General features: G+C 42.3%; 1 protein-coding gene across 1 annotated transcript; it reads right to left on the bottom strand.

Moving 5' to 3' along the window:
• Window positions 1–5879: 5879 nt before the first annotated feature.
• Window positions 5880–16765, bottom strand: LOC117714965 (cytochrome P450 2A12). Its single transcript, XM_034511720.2, has 9 exons — window positions 16556–16765; window positions 16108–16270; window positions 12385–12534; window positions 12009–12169; window positions 10601–10777; window positions 8527–8665; window positions 7888–8075; window positions 7283–7424; window positions 5880–6244 (listed from the first exon to the last, which is right to left on the bottom strand). Exons 1-9 carry the CDS (start codon window positions 16730–16732, stop codon window positions 6063–6065), a joined length of 1479 nt encoding a protein of 492 aa, XP_034367611.1. The 5' UTR covers window positions 16733–16765; the 3' UTR covers window positions 5880–6062.
• Window positions 16766–16884: the final 119 nt, after the last annotated feature.

The raw sequence follows: 16884 nt of genomic DNA, 5'->3' as shown, positions 1-16884 counted from the left end.
AGAAACTGAACATGAGGGGGTCTAGGGAGTTGGCCGAGTGGATAAAGTATTTGCTGTGCAAACATGAAGACTGAAACATATTTCCAGCATCCACCTAAAAGTCAGGTTGACAGGAAAGCGGTGACAGGATTCCCTGGACAACATGGCTAGCTAGACTAGATGGATTTGTGAGCTTTGGGTTCAGCACAGGGTTGAGACCCTGTCACAGTAAGCAAAGAGGAGACTGATTAAGGAAACATATGATGTCAACCTCTGGCTTACACATGCATGAATATACATATGCATAAGTACCTGCATATATGTGTGCCCGCATTTAACATATGAATACATATGTGCATATACAACAAAACAAAGACAAAATAAGGTGCATATACAAAGCCAAACAAATACAGAGAATGTCATGTGATCACAAGGCAGAGGCTGGAGCTATTTGGGCATGAGAATGGGAATTGCAGACATTGCAGTCATTAGAGAAGAGGGAGGGAAAGGAAGAATTCTCATATATATTTCAAAGGCTATGGTTCTGCTGGACCTTGGTTTTGAACTTGCAGCTTCTAAAACTGATTCAGCACATCATCAGTTTTAAGCCATTCATATGTACTCTTTGTTCCATTCTAGAAAAGGAGTACATGGGAATAAAGTCAGTGACTGGCACACAGAAGATATTCAACCCACTGTTGCTTGGGCTTAGTCTGGAAAGAATAAGCATGTGCATGCAGGTGTATCTGCATGTATGTGTGATGTGTGAGTATATGTATGTTTGTGTATATGTTTATGAGTGTGTGTATGTATATGTGTGTGCATGTATGAGTATATCTATGTATGTATACATGTGTATGCATGGTTGCATGTATGTGTGCATGTATATGAATGTATATGTATATATGTATGTGTGTATGCATGTGTAAATATATGTGTGTGCACATGTATATGTACTCACATATATGACCTTATTTTGGGGACCACTGTCTTGGCAGAAGAGACTGGTGAATAAACAGTTCCCTGAAGCATCACTCACATCTCTCCTTCCCTACTGTAGGCACAACTGCTGTGTTCAAGAGCTCTCCAGCAGCATACTATTCCAGTGTCACAGTCTTCCCACAGGGAATTGTGAAAATGAGAAGTGAGGTAGCAAAGAGGCTCAGGAAGCCTGTTTTGTTTTGGTTTGAGAAGTTTTCTGTTTATATGTTTAAAAGATGTAGCATGCTTCTTATCTATTTTATGCCTGGAAACACCATGATTAACTAGCTAGCACCAAACGTCTATAGGAGTCCCACCATCATAGAAGTCACTTTGCCTGTGCTGACCATTATGGGTTAAGCCATTATGAACACTGCTTTGTCTAAGCTGCCCACCGTGATAGCTACAACCACCTTGCCTTTGTCAGTTCAGTGCTGCCACCTGGCCCTGCTACTTTGGGGCCCTGGCATCTCATTCATCCAACTGAGGAGCAGTACATCAAACTCTAAAGTCCAGTGCAAAGAAAAGGGAGACAACAAAGCTCTTCAGATGTGCTGATGCCCCCTCACCATTTTGCATCTTACAGGATTAGTGAAGGGCCTGTCTTCTGGGTCTTCCCACTGCGGAGGATTAGGTTTTAAACTGATTGCCCACACGACCAATGCAATTTCCCTGAGCCTTAGAATCCCTTCATCGACACTAAGCCAAGGGAGACCAGGTGTTTCTGCCTCCTCTTCAGTAGACCATCTTTTGACAAATGCTTCAGCCAACCAGCCAAACAAAATTTTGACACTCAAAAAACAAAAACAAAAACTAAAACACCACCTGTGTGAGCTTTGAGATTAAATCCAGAATCTCCACTCAGGTCCCATATTGTGGGTATGTGACAGCTAGCCCTAACCACGACAGTCCTCTGTTTTTGCCTGCCCAGCAGTGAACTGCGTCATCCCAGGCATCAGCCCGTCAGTCCTCAGACTGACAATACTTTACACAGGTTCCCTGTGAGGACTAAAGAGCCAGAGCCGGGCATCCCTTAAGGGATTGACCTTTTGCTCTGGAGTGCTTGGGAGACCCTAGTGGCCTGCAGCTGAGGTAAGACAGGATAATGGGCTGTGAAGTATTAACACTGCCTTTGCTTCTGTGAAATCTGCATATGCTTATGATGTGGGAAAAGGAAGAAAGGACCTTTTCATTACTATATAGTAGGAAAGAAAATAATCTGAGGGAAGTAAAACAATTTTCCTGCCCAGCTGTGGATTCCACACAGCGTTTTGACGTGTGCCTTTATAAAGTCTACCTTAACTCCACTTCTGTGAAGCATGCTGTCCTTTGTAAGAACAAATTCATTCAATCTAAGTTTGAATTGACTAAAAGTTTTTGGTTTTTCCCAGTGGATTCCAATGCCATAGCAATATGAATAGATCAAGCTGATCCAGTTTATCTTTCTTCCAAACCCTTAAATGAATCCACACCCTTAAAATCCATTCCTACATAGATTTCCCAGACTTTTGCTTGAATGAATTAGCAAATTCATTATTCTCTTTAGTAATGTGGTACACCTTTCTACCTCCCCTCTAGAAGCTTGTTTTGCCTTAAGCCTGGTTGTGGTCCTAAAGGCAACCATTGGTGGGTCCTGAGGGACATTGATTTGTCTTGTCTGGGAATTCCTTCAGGGAAAGTCACTGATGACAATGAGGGACTAATTTCTTCAGTCAGAAGCAGAAAATCCAATACTTCAGGGGGTGTGGACAGGGGTGCATCTTATGCTGAGGGTGGAAAGACCATTTCCTTTGGTGACATAAGTCTTTGAGAATCTGAGGGTTCAGAGTTCTCAACCTCAAGGGGTCCTCCCATACAGCTCCACCCCAAGTTACAGCATCCCATTCTTTACCAAGGTCTTTACTTTAACCGCCTATACACTTAAGGCTGTGGCTTGAGTTTTCATTGTAGTTCAGCCAACATTATAAAGAGGACTTTGATTTGGTTTTCTGCAACTCAACTTCTGGGGCTGGCTGGTGAGAAGATCCTTTCCCAGGGTGCACTTAGAATTCTTTAGACTATTTATGTACACCTGGAGCCGGTCAACATTATAATTTACTTGTTCTCCTTTACTGTGTTCTGAGATGCTGGAAATCAGTTAATTTTATCACAGAGCTTACTTCTTCCCCTTTGTCAATTTACCCAGAGATACTAGGAGCAGTCAACCCACACCATCATTTTCTTACTTTCCCACAGATTGTCAAAAGCTTTATGTACAGAATAACTAGATTCCTTGCTTTCACAGTAGGTGAATCAGGATAATCAAATACATTTGTCTTCATGAGTTTGATAAATAGCACACACCTTGGCCTTTCAGTATTTTCTAAGCCTCTATGAGAGACTTCAGTAACTGTAGGTGTTGGCAAATTAAAAGCTTGTTCCAGATATTTAAAAAAATCATCCTTATTCTTCTGTTTTTTTCTAGAACCATTAAGTATTAGTCAGGGTTCACTAGAGCAGTGGTTTTCAACCTGTGGGCCACAAGTTCCACAGGGGTCACATATCAGATATCCTGTATATCAGATATTCACATTGCGATTCATAACTAGCAAAATTACAGTTATAAAGTAGTAATGAAATAATCTTGTGGTTGGGGGTCACCACAACATGAGGAACTGTATTAAAGGGTTGCAGCATTAGGAGGGTTGAGAACCACTGCTCTAGAGAAACAGAACTGATAGAACGAATCACACACACACACACTCTCCATGTATTATATATGGAACACATAATATATATAAATTAGGTATGTCTAACATATAAACACAAATATATTATATATAACACACACATATAAATTAGATATATCTAATATATAAATACAAATGTATATTTTATATGTATAATATACATGTATATATATGTAATATATATGAATGGATTACACGGTGTGGTCCAGCTAATCCAGTAATGGTTGTCTGCCATCGAAGGGACCATGAATCCACTAGTTGTTTAGTTCATGAGGCTGGATGTATCAGCTAGTCTTCAGTATGTGTTGGAATCCCAGAGAAGTAGTTTCTAATGTCAGTGAAAGAATATACCTGCCAGTGAGAATGAGGGCAAGCAGCCAAGGATCCAGAGCTTCCTTCTTCTATGTTTTTTATGTAGGCAGCCAGAGAAGTTGTGGCCTAGATTTAAGGTAAACCTTTCCACCTCCAAAGATTTAAATTTAGAATGTGTTTTCTCACTACAAATGATTCAGTCAAGAAAAAATCCTCATAGGCTTTAGTTAATTCCTGATATGGTCAAGTTGACAGCTAAGAATAGCCATCACAAGTGGCAATCTCTCTAATCTGATATCTCCTCATCTCCATATGCAGCATTTAATTTATGAAGAAAAAGGATCCCAGGCTGATGTATCAGCTTTACACTGAATCATGTGAGAGCAGGCAGATTAGAGGACTTTTAGTTGGGTCCTTTAGCTGAGCCCCAGAGACCCCTACCTTCACAAACTTATGAAGAGTACACGGGCATATGGCTGAGGAGAATGGGCAATCACAGCCATGTGCATTCTATGCATGAACACACACATCCTTGATGATCTATAGTAATTTAATGTTCTCCTGGATTTCTGTCAAAGTGATTTTTATCTCCCAGACTGAGTCAGACACAGTGGCCTTACTTGGCACAGGGGGTGAGGCACAACAGGTGTTCAGGTGATTAAGATGTGTGTGAGAAAGCAAGACTGTTGGGAAGTGTGTATTGGTGCTAGATCAGTTGCTTGCCAGGGCTTAGAAAAAATGCCTCAGACAGGATTATTCAGTGTATGGAATAATATCTCAAGTCCTTATTGTTTTATTTGAGGAAAGGGTGACATTTAGAAAGTGTCTAGTGGGCTGGAGAGATGCCTCAGCTTTTAAGAGCACGGGTTGCTCTTCTAGAGGTCTTGAGTTCAATTCCCAGCAACCACATGGTGGCTCATAACCAAATGTAATGTGATCTGATGTCTAATGCCCTCCCTGGCATTCAGGTGAATATGCAGATTATATATATATATAAAATATATACATATAAAATATGTATATATTATGTATGTATATATGTATATATATGTACATGTGTATATATACACACACACATATATATATGTATATATACATATGTATACATATATATTATATATATTATATATATATCAAAAAGAAAGAAAGAAAGAAAGAAAGAAAGAAAGAAAGAAAGAAAGAAAGAAAGCAAGCAAGCAAAAGAAAAGAAGGAAGAAAGAAACTGCCTAAACTACTTAAATGGGCCGGTTAGGTGTCTCTGTGGGTGAAAGTGCTTGCTGTCAAGGTTGGACACCTGAATTTGAGTTCTGGGACCCATGTATTGTAAGGAGAGACGACACTTCCAAAAGTTGTCCTTTGGTCTCCACATGTAAGCCATGGCATTCTCTACCATCAGCACTAATAAGTAAATGTAAACTAAATATTCCAAACAGACAGATGTACAAAACAAAAAGAAAAACACAATCTGTAAATAAAACAATAACAAAAAACCTGACCAAATGGCTGTGAATACAGATCTGTGTTTACATACATGTTGGACTCTTATGGTTTATGAGAACTCAATTTAAAGGACGTTGTTTTTGTTGCTGTTGCTGCTTTTTTGAGATAAGTTCTCACTGTATAATCCCGGCTGGCCTCCTAGAGATCCATGATCCCCTCCCTCCTGAACTCTGGGGTTAGAGTCCCATGCCTCAAACTTAGCTAACCCGAATCATTTAAACCTCAGTTTAGACTCAAATTTGTAAGCTCTATCTTTGTGACCTGTCCTTGGGAACATGTTGCTCTTGTTTAGAGTACTGAAGGAGAGAAGGATGGGACAGTTTTCCAGAGGCGAGTGACCCTTGTTCATGAGTGACAGTCATTGTTACTGCTACAGACTGCATGTTTCTTTCTTTTTATTATTACTGTTAACATTTTTACCAAGGTGACTAGTCTTCTGTTTCTTCCATGTGAGTGGTCCCTTCTTAACTCCTGTCTTTATCTTTTCTCTTTACTCTACATTTTTTCTGGTACCACTTCAGGCTCTTCCTCCCTCTTGCCCCACCTTGGTTCAACCCAGAGTCAGATGGGCATGAAGCTCATGGTGTACTTTGGTACGATCCTGGTAAACCCTATGGGTTTAGGGGATTCGTTGATGTCTTCTAGTTTCGTTGGGAACTTGAAACGGAAGTTCTGCAAGATCATGGTGAGGAGCAGGAAGAGCTCCATCTTAGCCAGGCCATCTCCAAAGCAGGACCGCTTCCCTGAAGAGGAGAGAGGGAAGGAGCACAGGGGTGGAGGCAGCTCTAACTGCTGCCTTGCCTCACAGTACCCAGTGTTCTCTTAGGGAGAAGGGGCTTCTACCCTGGAGCATGAAGGATCATTAGGAAAGGTTCCTAAGCCTCTGAGAACCCCAATGTCCCTATACAAAGTGGGATAACCCACTGTAAGCTGGAGCAATGAGAAGTCCAGATGTTTCCTCTACCAGTTACCAACTATACTCTCAAATGTGGATGCTCTGTTGTGGTCTTGTTTATTTATTCATCTAACCATCTATCTGTCATCTATGTATCTATGCACCCATCATCTATCTATCATCTATCTATCTATCTATCTATCTATCTATCTATCTATTATTTATTTTTAGTTTTTTTTTTTTAAGTCAGAGTTTCCTCTGTGTAGCCTTGACTTCCTGTACTTTACTCTGTAGACCCAGGCTGGCATTGAACTTAAAGATCCACCTGCTTCTGCTTCTTGAGTGCTGGGATTAAAGGCATGCACCACCACCACCTGGCTGTTGTCCCCCTTTAAACAGTCTGAATATGGGGCTGAAGAGATGGCACAGTGGTTAAGAGCACTGTCTGCTCTTCCAAAGGACCCAGGTTCAATTCCCAGCACCCACATGGCAGCTCATAATTGTTTGTAACTCCAATTCCAAGGGATGTGATAACCTCATACCAATCACATTAAATAAATTATTTAAAAAATAATAAATTATTTAAGAAATAAAGAAAATAAAAAATCATTTAAAACTGCATTAAAAAAAAAAAGAGAGTCTGAAGAATTGCTTGCCTGAGCATGACCTGGGAAAGATGTCAGTTCCCTCTCCCCCCGACCCTATTCTCTGAAAGAGATCACTGATGCCACTGATCCTTTGACCTGCATCCAGGATGTCTGGTGCTTGAGAGGTGCAGGGGTTGCACCTGGTTGGCTTGATGCTAAGCAGCATCACAGAGAGGGGAGCTGGCATGAGCTACCCCCGTTGGTGTGAGTAGTGGTCCAGTAACCCAGTGTTTTCTTACCAGTGGAAAAGGGCAGAAAAGCAGGGGTCTTCTTCAACTGTCCCTTGTCATCCAGGAAGTTCTGGGGGTTGAAGTCTTGGGGGTTAGAAAAGAACTTTGGGTCTATCATCAGAGAACCTAGTATAGGGAACACTTCAGTGCCCTGGAAGAGGGAAGAAAGGAGATTTCAGAAGATGGGTTGATGGAAAAAGGATTCCAAGAGGTGTTAGGATCCAAATGAAGAGAACTGAAAGGCACAGAGTTGGGGGTCTCCTGAGGAAAGGAATTAGGGAATATGAGTTTTGAGGGGATGTAACATGTACCACCAGGAGTAGGTGATTTGAGCTACATGGGGTTCATGTTCTGAGATAGGCTGTTACAGTGACACCTTTCAAATTTTAGTCCAGGTATTGAGAGATTGGAAGGTAGCAAGGCAGAAGAGCAGATAGAACTTGGAGTTCAAAGCAATGGACAAGAAGTTGGGGACATGTGGATGCATCTCCAGAGGCACTAAGTCTAGGAGAGGTAACAATAATCTAATCAGAGGTCCCTGGTGAGGTTGTTATGGTAGTTGGGGGAAGTTAGAATAGAGTTAGATAGCTGTAGATGGATAGACATGGCTGCACCTTGGGGACGAAGAAGCCATGGAGGGTAGTGTCCTTGATAGTCTTTCGAGGAATGCCCAAGGGAGCAAAGTTAGAAAATCTCTGGATCTCATTAATCACAGCCTGGGTGTAGGGCATCTTCACGTGGTCCTCATACTGGGGCTGTCTGTTCCTGCCAATTACCCGGTCAATCTCCTCGTGGACCTTGGCTGGAAGACAAGAGGATATGGAGTGTCTTTAAAAGTCCAGAAGCCTCAGAGCAGGTGCAACACTGTATTTATAACACATGTGTAATGCTGTATGTACTACATGTCTCTGTAAATGACAAGCATATAAACATATCTCCATACCTAAATGCTAGCCAGGGTCCTTTTATCTATTTTTATGACAGAATCATGGTGGGGAGTAGAAGGAGGAGTCAGGGCAGGGACCAGAGAACAGGGATCAGCCAGAGAACAGCCAAAGGGAAAGCAATTTGGGAATGTCTAATATTTTAACAGTTAGTAAGAACTCTGTTTATGCATTTAATATGCCCCTGTCTCTGTATAGCAGGGCATGTCTGAGTATTCAAGGACCTGGGAGAGGTGAGGGTCATTGTCAGCTTGGAAGAGGTTGGAGCATCTGGGGTTCCCAACTTCCCTGCCACATAGCCAGCCTCACTTTCCACATCTGGATGCTTCATGAGTAGCAGGAAGCCATAGCGTAATGTGGAGCTGACTGTCTCAGTCCCAGCAAAGAAGAGGCTTAATGATGTCATCACTAGGTTCATCATGTGGAACTCTGAATTAACATTTTTCTCCTGCAGAGAGAGAGAGAGAGAGAAAGAGAGAGAGAGAGAGAGAGAGAGAGAGAGAGAGAGAGAGAGAGAGAGAGAGAGATCTATCATTTTGTCATCCCCTTGGGGGAACATTAAGGGTTTTAATTTTCTAAAACTTTCTAGTCATTCTTTTATAAATATTTTTATTAATTCTTTGAGAATTTCATTTACTGTATTATGAATACATTCACACCTCTCCCCCAAACCCTTCCAGATGAATCCCCTTCCATACCTACTGAACCTTGAGTCCTCATGTTTTTAGACATATATGTGAAAGGCACTTTAAACATAGTCCCCTCTATTATCTTCTACTTTCCATTTTGTTGGATCCTTTCCTTATTTTCCTAATAAGTCTCCCTCCTATTTTTCCTGCTTCCTTTGGCTGTGGTCAACTGCTTCTAACTAGGCTTGGCTGGATGAGTGTGGGTGAGGGGTTCTTTACCTGAGAAAGGGCAACTTATTAGTAGCCACACCGCTAAGGAATATAATTTTATCTTCTCTCAACTGCCATCAACTGTGGATTAAGTTCCTCATGGAGGAGAGGGACCCAACAGGCACCACTTCTGGACTTTTCTTTGGATCTAGTTCTCAAAGGGTGGGAAAGGTAATCTCCAGGTCTTGTGTGGAGTCTTGGGTTTGTACGAAAAGCTTTGCTCATTTCTCTGTCTAGGTAAATGTCTGTCACTCGTTTCATGGTTGAACTATTTAGAGAGCCAGGGGTAAGGACTGTGGGAAAGAACTCCCCAGATGCCATGATGGAGTGTGTCATTAAAGATAGATCTGAGTCACAGACCAGAATTTAATGTTAGTCTCTCCTCCTCCCTGAAACAACTCATAGAAGAGCTTCTAACCAGACCCTTGACCTTTATGTACAATAGAATTCTATGTCCTTTCTTCTCAGCTGTGAAGGAAGCACTTTGATGTCACATAAAAAATCCAGGTTGCCAGGGCCACTGATGTGTATTGATGTGTATTTCCTAATAGAGATATGAAATGCTAGAGATCATGTGGCTAATGGCAAAAGCCCAAGAGCCATAGAGGCAAGGGTGCACAGTTTTCTGTCTGCATGAAATCAGCATGCAACTCTGGGCACACTTTCTCTCTTTGTGAAATTTAGGCTCCACAGAATCTTTCACAGTAGCTTCAGTGCATGCTAAGTTGTTGTAGTAATTATTTAAAAATTGGCCGCTGGTCATGCCGACTATCTAAGCTGCAGCAACTCTGCTGAGCTCAGCCGCCATGTTGTGTGGCCAGAGGCCACGTGCTAGAAACAACCAGCTAGAGACACCAGCCTTGCCACCCACAAGACACCAGCATGGGACATGGCTCTGCCAATCTTCCACACTGTCACTGCAAGGCTGGACAGTGCCATCCCGCCAGCCACAGGGGCTTGGTACAGATGAGACTCTAATGCTTAGATTATCCAAAGGCTTATATATTTAGTAATGATCAATAACAAGATAACCTTACAATCAGAGTTGTAACCCAATACCCAACCTACATATACCAACTACCTTTGACTGCTACAGACAAGCGAACATCAGCCTCCATCTCTCCTCTCTCATTCTCCATCTCTCTCTTAGCTCCTTCTCTTCCTTTTCCTCTTCCTCTGCTTTCTCCTCCTCTTCCTCTCTTTACTCCTCCCAACTTAGTTCCTCCTACACTAAGTAGGTGAATAGCAGGGTTTACTGAGAACAGTGTCTCACAGGGGAATGCTGGAATACTGGTTGGTATGGCAATTTGCTTGTCCATATCCTGGCTTGGACAAGGATCAGCAGATGGAAGAATAATGTTTAACTATGATTGGGACTGTGAGGAGCATCATGGAAACTTAATGGGCCTATATTCCTCCTTCTTTTCTAGGGTGATTTCCAGCTGCCCCATTTTAGACGTCCCATCCCCAGATGTTGGGATCACCTTTTGCATGTGGATGAGAAAAGAGTCAATGAAATTCCGTGGGGAATTGGGGTCCAAGGTACTGTGATTCTGCTTCACTTTATGTATCATGAAGTTTTCTAGTTTCTGACTATTCTTGATGATCTTTTGCTGTGGTCCGGGCAGGTACTTCATCACTGAATGGAACATGTCATAGAGCTGGGGGTGAGAGGAGAAAAGATAGGAATGAGACTTGTCAGTGGCAATGTCCAGTGAGAGTAGACTTGTCTCAAGGCATCCATCCAGGTGCTAATGTATTTATGTGAGGCTGGATTGCAACAAACAGCAACTCTACTTTATTCTTGAAAGAACTTTTTGTATTCATTTTGTTGTTGCTAATTATCATTTATTATTATTATCTTACTTTAAATTATGTGCATGTGCATGAGTACAAGTGTCTGAAGTCAGATCCCCTAGAGCTGTAAAATGACCAGCATAGGTACTAGGAATTGAACTCAGGTCCTCAGGATGAGAAGTGCATGCTCTTAAACCACTGAACTGTTGCTGAAGCCCCAGAGACAGCAATTTTCCAGGTGATTTAAAGAATGAGGGTCATTGTTCTACAATCCAGATGAGGTGGATCAAAAGGGGATACTAGTAGGCATTCAACTATTTAACTGATTTCCAGGCTTCTACTGTTCAGGCCAGGAGTGTCATGGTGACTCATGTATCCAGATTTTTAGGCATCTGGGAGGGCTAAGTTTAGTTGTCTTAATACTTGTTTGAGATTATAATTTGTTTTCTACATAGTCAGGTCTTCAGCGTGGGATGGTTCAGGTTATAAGGTGAAGGACACACCTGTCAGACATTTTTTGATGTGGGCTGCATGTGGCTGGGAGACCACTCATATGGGTCTTTAGGAAAACAGTCCATCTTAGAGGTCTTGATTGCCTTGGTTGAGGTGCCTGTCTATCCATTCCTGAATTTACATGGGACAAACATGTGCCATTGTGCCAGTGGGACATTTTGGGAGAGCAGTGTGTATGGGCTGAATAACTTTATTGGTCTTGGTTTTGCAGAACCAGGTAGGTGTTCAGGAATGGAGGAGGGGGCCTGAGGTGGTCACTTGTCTCCCTTGGGCAGGTGTCTCAACTTTCAGGAAGATCACACAAGATTTGTTAGAGATTGAGCTGGGGAAACCTGTCCAGGGAAGAGGGTCAAGCAGAGGGCTTTGTTTTTAGGCTACTTGAGATAATCCAGATGTCATTAGATTCTGAATACTGGATAGCTCCTGTGGGTTCTGATATAAAGGTTCAATTGTCTGAGGGTGAAGGCTGGTTTTGAGGGGAGCTTATGTTTGTGGAGATGAGAGTTAGGGTGGTCCTTGCCCTTTGTGGGTATGGTCAGTGTGGGACAATAAAGGCCAATTGGCAGAGCTGGAGTCTGTTACCTGCCCTGTGGGTGAAGCTGCAAATTCATTCATTTGCTTCATCATCTGCATCAGTGACAGGAACTCTTTGTCCTCATAGTCGAAGCGGTCCCCGAAGACAATGGAGCTAATGACATTGGAGACTGTTTTGCCCAGGTAGACAGTGGGGTCAATGGGGGCTCCTGAGAGGGGTGACATTATTGAGAAGACATTGGGATTATGAGTGAGAAGAGTTAGCGGATGGTATGGGCATTGGAGTGAGGCACCAAACTCAGCACTAGATTCCTGGGATGGTTTGGTAGATGGTCTTCCCTGCACTCCTTCTCCACAACCCATAGGCTCTCAGTGTCAGGGATATTCCTTCTCTTGCCCAAACACTTAAGGGTCTCTTGCTTACCACAAGTGTCTTGCAACACCTTGATCAAACAGTTCACCTCCTCCTGGATCCTCTCCTCCACTCCACGCTTTCCCATGCCAAAATCTCTCAGTGTGGCTATGGAGAAGCGCCTGAGCTGTTTGGCCCGCTCGCCACTGCTGAATGTCACACCTGTAGAGATAAGAACATGGAGGGTGGGGAGAGGTAGACTGAGGCTGAAGAAGGACCAGGTCCACACTGGAAAGGGCTTCTAAGAGGGAAGGAAAGAGAAAAAGACGGATAGAGATGGAAAGAACATGGAAGATACAAGTGCAGCAGACCCTGCATCAGACACACTCAGAGTAAGAAAGTTGGAACAAGTCAGCCAGGCAAGGAAACAGAGAGTTACAAGTTACAGAAGCAGAGAGACCCAGAATGCAGGGAGACTAGTCCTCAATATTCTAGCTGGACCAATTCTATTACATCTCTTGATGCTGGTTAGCTATTCTGGATCTCTGAAATGGCTAAGCCAGCCAATCATATTGAGCATTTTCTGAAAACAGCAAATCTCCATTAAAACAAGGATGGCCTAAACACAAACATACCCTGGTGTTGAGTTATTGTCTTTTAATGTTTATTGTAGTGCTAAGTGCTGGTCTCTAAGATTGGAATCTTCACTTAGCCTGAGGGAGACCCTGCCCCCTAGTTAATTCTGATTGGTAAATAAAGATGGCAGCAGCCCACAGCTGGGGAGAAGAGAAATAGGTGGGGGTGGGTGGGGGGTGGGGGGTGGTGGTGAGGGTTGGGGGTTGGGGGGTGGAAGGGTAGGGGTGTGGGGGGTGGGTTAGGTTTCCTGGGCTAGAGACTATGAGGAAGGAGAATGGGACCAAGCAGCCTCCATGGAAGCTGTGGAAGAAGAATGAGCAGAAGGGAGGAGAGCTGCTATGTGCTAAGGGCCAAGAGAATGTGGCCCAGAGGGTCAAGAATAGCAAAGATAGAACAAAGATATTAGTAAAGTAGTGACTTGGGGAAAGTTATTGATAGGGAAATGAATTCTAACGGCATGGAGGGTAGGCAGCTGCCCAGCTATTGTGCTGCATAAGGCATATTAAAATATAAAGGCTGTGTGTGTCTTTCATCTGGGAAAGGTGGGAAGAAACCCTGAGTTGTTTATTATTATTATTTATTATTATTATTTACTACACCCCAGTCCTTGGCTCTGGTTTTGTTTATGTGGCCTGAGCTATAGTCACCTCTATATTTTGACACTAGGTAGTAGTAGCTATTTCTGTGTCCCTCAGTTCTTTAGGGAAAAGTATAGGTCCTCTGTGTTAAATTGTAGCCACAGAGTTAGCGTGATAAAGGTATTTAGCTCTTTGTGTACTTTTTCTTTATTTTACCCTTTCTTGACTATTGAGTGTTCTTGTTGCTCAAGGCCATTTTGAAGTTTTGTAACTTTGGGCAGCACTTACTGAACTATAACTTTCTATAAGCATTATATGCATCTTAGAGACAACACACATGAAGTATGTAAAACAGCATTTAAAAAATACAGGCAACTGGGGGCAGGAGAGATGGCTCTGCACTTAAGAGCACTGGCTGATCTTGCAGAGGACCTGTGTTTGAAGCTCAGCACTTCTACTTGTTCAGCTCATAAACCCTAAAACTCCAGGTCAGAAGATCTGACTCCATCTTTTTTTCCATGGCCACCAGGTACACATATGGTGTACAGATATGCATGTGAGCATAACACCCATACATGGAAAAGTAAGAATAAATAATCTTAAAAACCAACCCAGAGGCATCAGTAGAACGTGCCTGAGACCTGCAACTGATGCTCTGCATGTGGATAAAATGATTTTCATTTCATTCTGTTAGTATGTCAACTCATGGCCCCAATGAATACACATAATTAAAAATAAAATAAATAATTAAAAACATATAGAGAGTGAATGTGTCAGTGGGTACTTGTAGCACCTTTGTCAAATCCCACATTTGTATCAGTTCTGTTGTAGACTGAGCTTCATGAGATGGGAGCTTAGAAGGTACTGTGACTTTCATACATTGTTCAATTTGACAGTTGCTCCTCACTGCATAATTGACCCCTAATGAGCTAATTTTTCTCCTTAATATGAGTTGTATAGGTCATTCTTTGGGCTATCAGTACCATCTGGGGTTGGGTACCACCCTTATCTCAGATTTCATAACACTGAGACACTTAGATGAGCAAAGACCCATAAATAAAGGGCCCCAAATCGGGTGAAAATGAAGGTTGTGAGTAATTCTGAGTTGGGCTATAAACAGATAAAAACCAGGGAGACAGAGAAGCAGAGGCTGTCTGAAGAGGCTGTCACAGCAGGTGAAAGCAGGAAATGGAGAAGCAAATATTTGTGAGTCTCAAATCAGAGGAAGAAAAGGGAAAGAATTTTGGTGAGATTTAGAAGGTGAAGGCACCAAAAGATAAAAACATATCAGGGTCTGGAGAGAAGGCTCAGTGATTAAGAGAATTCACTGTTCTGCAGGTGACCGAGGTTCTGGGCTAGGCATCTACACAATGGCTCCCAACTATCTGTGAGTCCCACTTTATACAGACTGATGATCTCTCTGACCTCCACTGCACCAAGCACACACATGGTACAAATACATCCACACAGGAAAACACTCACACACAGAAAAGTAAGATAAGAGAACCTAAAATGTTTAAAGAAGATAAAAATATCGCCTAAATTAAAAAGAAGTAGTCAACTTAGGAGAATGTCAAGAGGTTCTAAGAGAAAAAGATACACAGAAGGAAGGCATTTAGTGAAAGAGAAGAGACACACTGAGTTAGAGAGCAACCAAGAACAATGGTCACATGTAGTGAGAATTTTGGTTTCTTTGTAAAATACTGAAATATTATGAGAATACATTTTTAAAAAAATACCTTATAATTTAAAAAAAGATTTATTTATTTATTTTATGTGAGTACAGTGTAGCTGTCTTCAGACCCACCAGAAGAGAGTATCAGATCCCATTATAGATGGTTGTGAGTCACCATGTGGTTGCTGGGAATTGAACTCAGAACCTCTGAAAGAGCAGTTGGTGCTCTTAACCGCTAAGCCATCTCTCCAGCCCGGGGAATATGTTTTTGTTTTAATCACAGGCATGGGATATGGAGTTTCTTCAGATTGTTCAAAGTAGAGGACTGTGATTTGCTCTAGCAGGGGAATGATTTTGTCAGTTGCAGATAGTTTCTGAGAGTGTGTGATACTTAGAATTCTGGAGACTCCTCAGATGTTATATAAATGTTAGCGCCTTGAGAGGTGCGTTTTGGTTGTTGATTGGTTGCTGTTGGTTGTGGTTTGTTAAGTAGTCTTGCTCAAAGAAACAACAGTAAGAAGAAATTATATATCCTGACTGTGCAGATCAAAGTTGTCCTAAGGAACTCATCACTCCTAATCAGTAGGAAGTAGTCTAACAATAATTTTGTCCACTTTCACCTCTATCTCTTTTTCTCTCCTACCTAGTGTTAGGAGGTTGAAAGGGTGTAAGAAGAGGGTGGAGAAGGACAGAAGAAAGAAGACCCCACAAAGTAGCAAAAGTCTGTCTACAGTCACAGATCTCAGAAAGGCCAGGCAAGGTCACAATGAGAGGCAACATTCAACATGGATATATAGAGAAAATCAGAGGACTCATTACAGCCTTGAAGGGAGAGATGAGTTAGGGCGTAGGCTACTTAAATGGGTAACTCCCTGGGCATGTTCCCCAATGTGGTATCCTCCTCACCATAGCCTTTGAAGAGTGTATTGTAGGTAGCCTGTTCTCCTCGTCCACTGAACTCCTCAGCTTGGTCCACCAAAGCCTCTTTGATTGCATCATATCCATAAAGCACCACAACTCGGCGAGGCCCAAGGTGGATGGTGAACACAGGGCCATAGTTCTCATACAACTGATGTGGAGTAAATGGGGGGCTATTAGATGACTTATTCACCTAACTGAACCAGTACACAGAGGTCAGATTATGTGATAGCCTACAAACAAATGATTGAAAAACAAACAAACAAACAAACAAACAAACAAACAACAAACCAAAGACTTGAAATAGCTCCATAGCCTTCTAAACTCCAGTAACATAAGACTTTCGATTACTCTATGAATTTTCTGCCACAAAACATGCAAAATCGCACAGACTCTTGTACTCCCACGTCCCATCTATCCTTTCATCCAGTGGTACCTGTGTAATGGAACTGTAGATGTCCTTTAAATTCAGCTGTAGGTAATTACCAATAAAAGGCAAAGGAGTCGGTCCTGGAGGCAATTTTCCCCTGATTTTCTGCTGCCAGACAGAGGCCAAGACCATGACACTCAGGTAGGCGAGTATGGCCACCAGGAGCAGCCCTGAACCCAGCATTGTGGCCAGTAAGATTGATAAGCTGATAGCCAAGGCTGAAATACTACCTTTATACTCCCAAGTACAAAGGATGGTCTTTGCTCCTATTTGTCTAGTTGAGTCTTTCACCTCCCAAACCTTCCTCCTAACATTGACCCTATCTGTGTTGCAAT

Source organism: Arvicanthis niloticus, chromosome 1, assembly GCF_011762505.2.
Source record: "Arvicanthis niloticus isolate mArvNil1 chromosome 1, mArvNil1.pat.X, whole genome shotgun sequence".
Classification (NCBI taxonomy): Eukaryota; Metazoa; Chordata; class Mammalia; order Rodentia; family Muridae; genus Arvicanthis; species Arvicanthis niloticus.
Note: the sequence above shows the minus strand (reverse complement) of the source record. Positions and strands in the feature narration are given on the sequence as shown.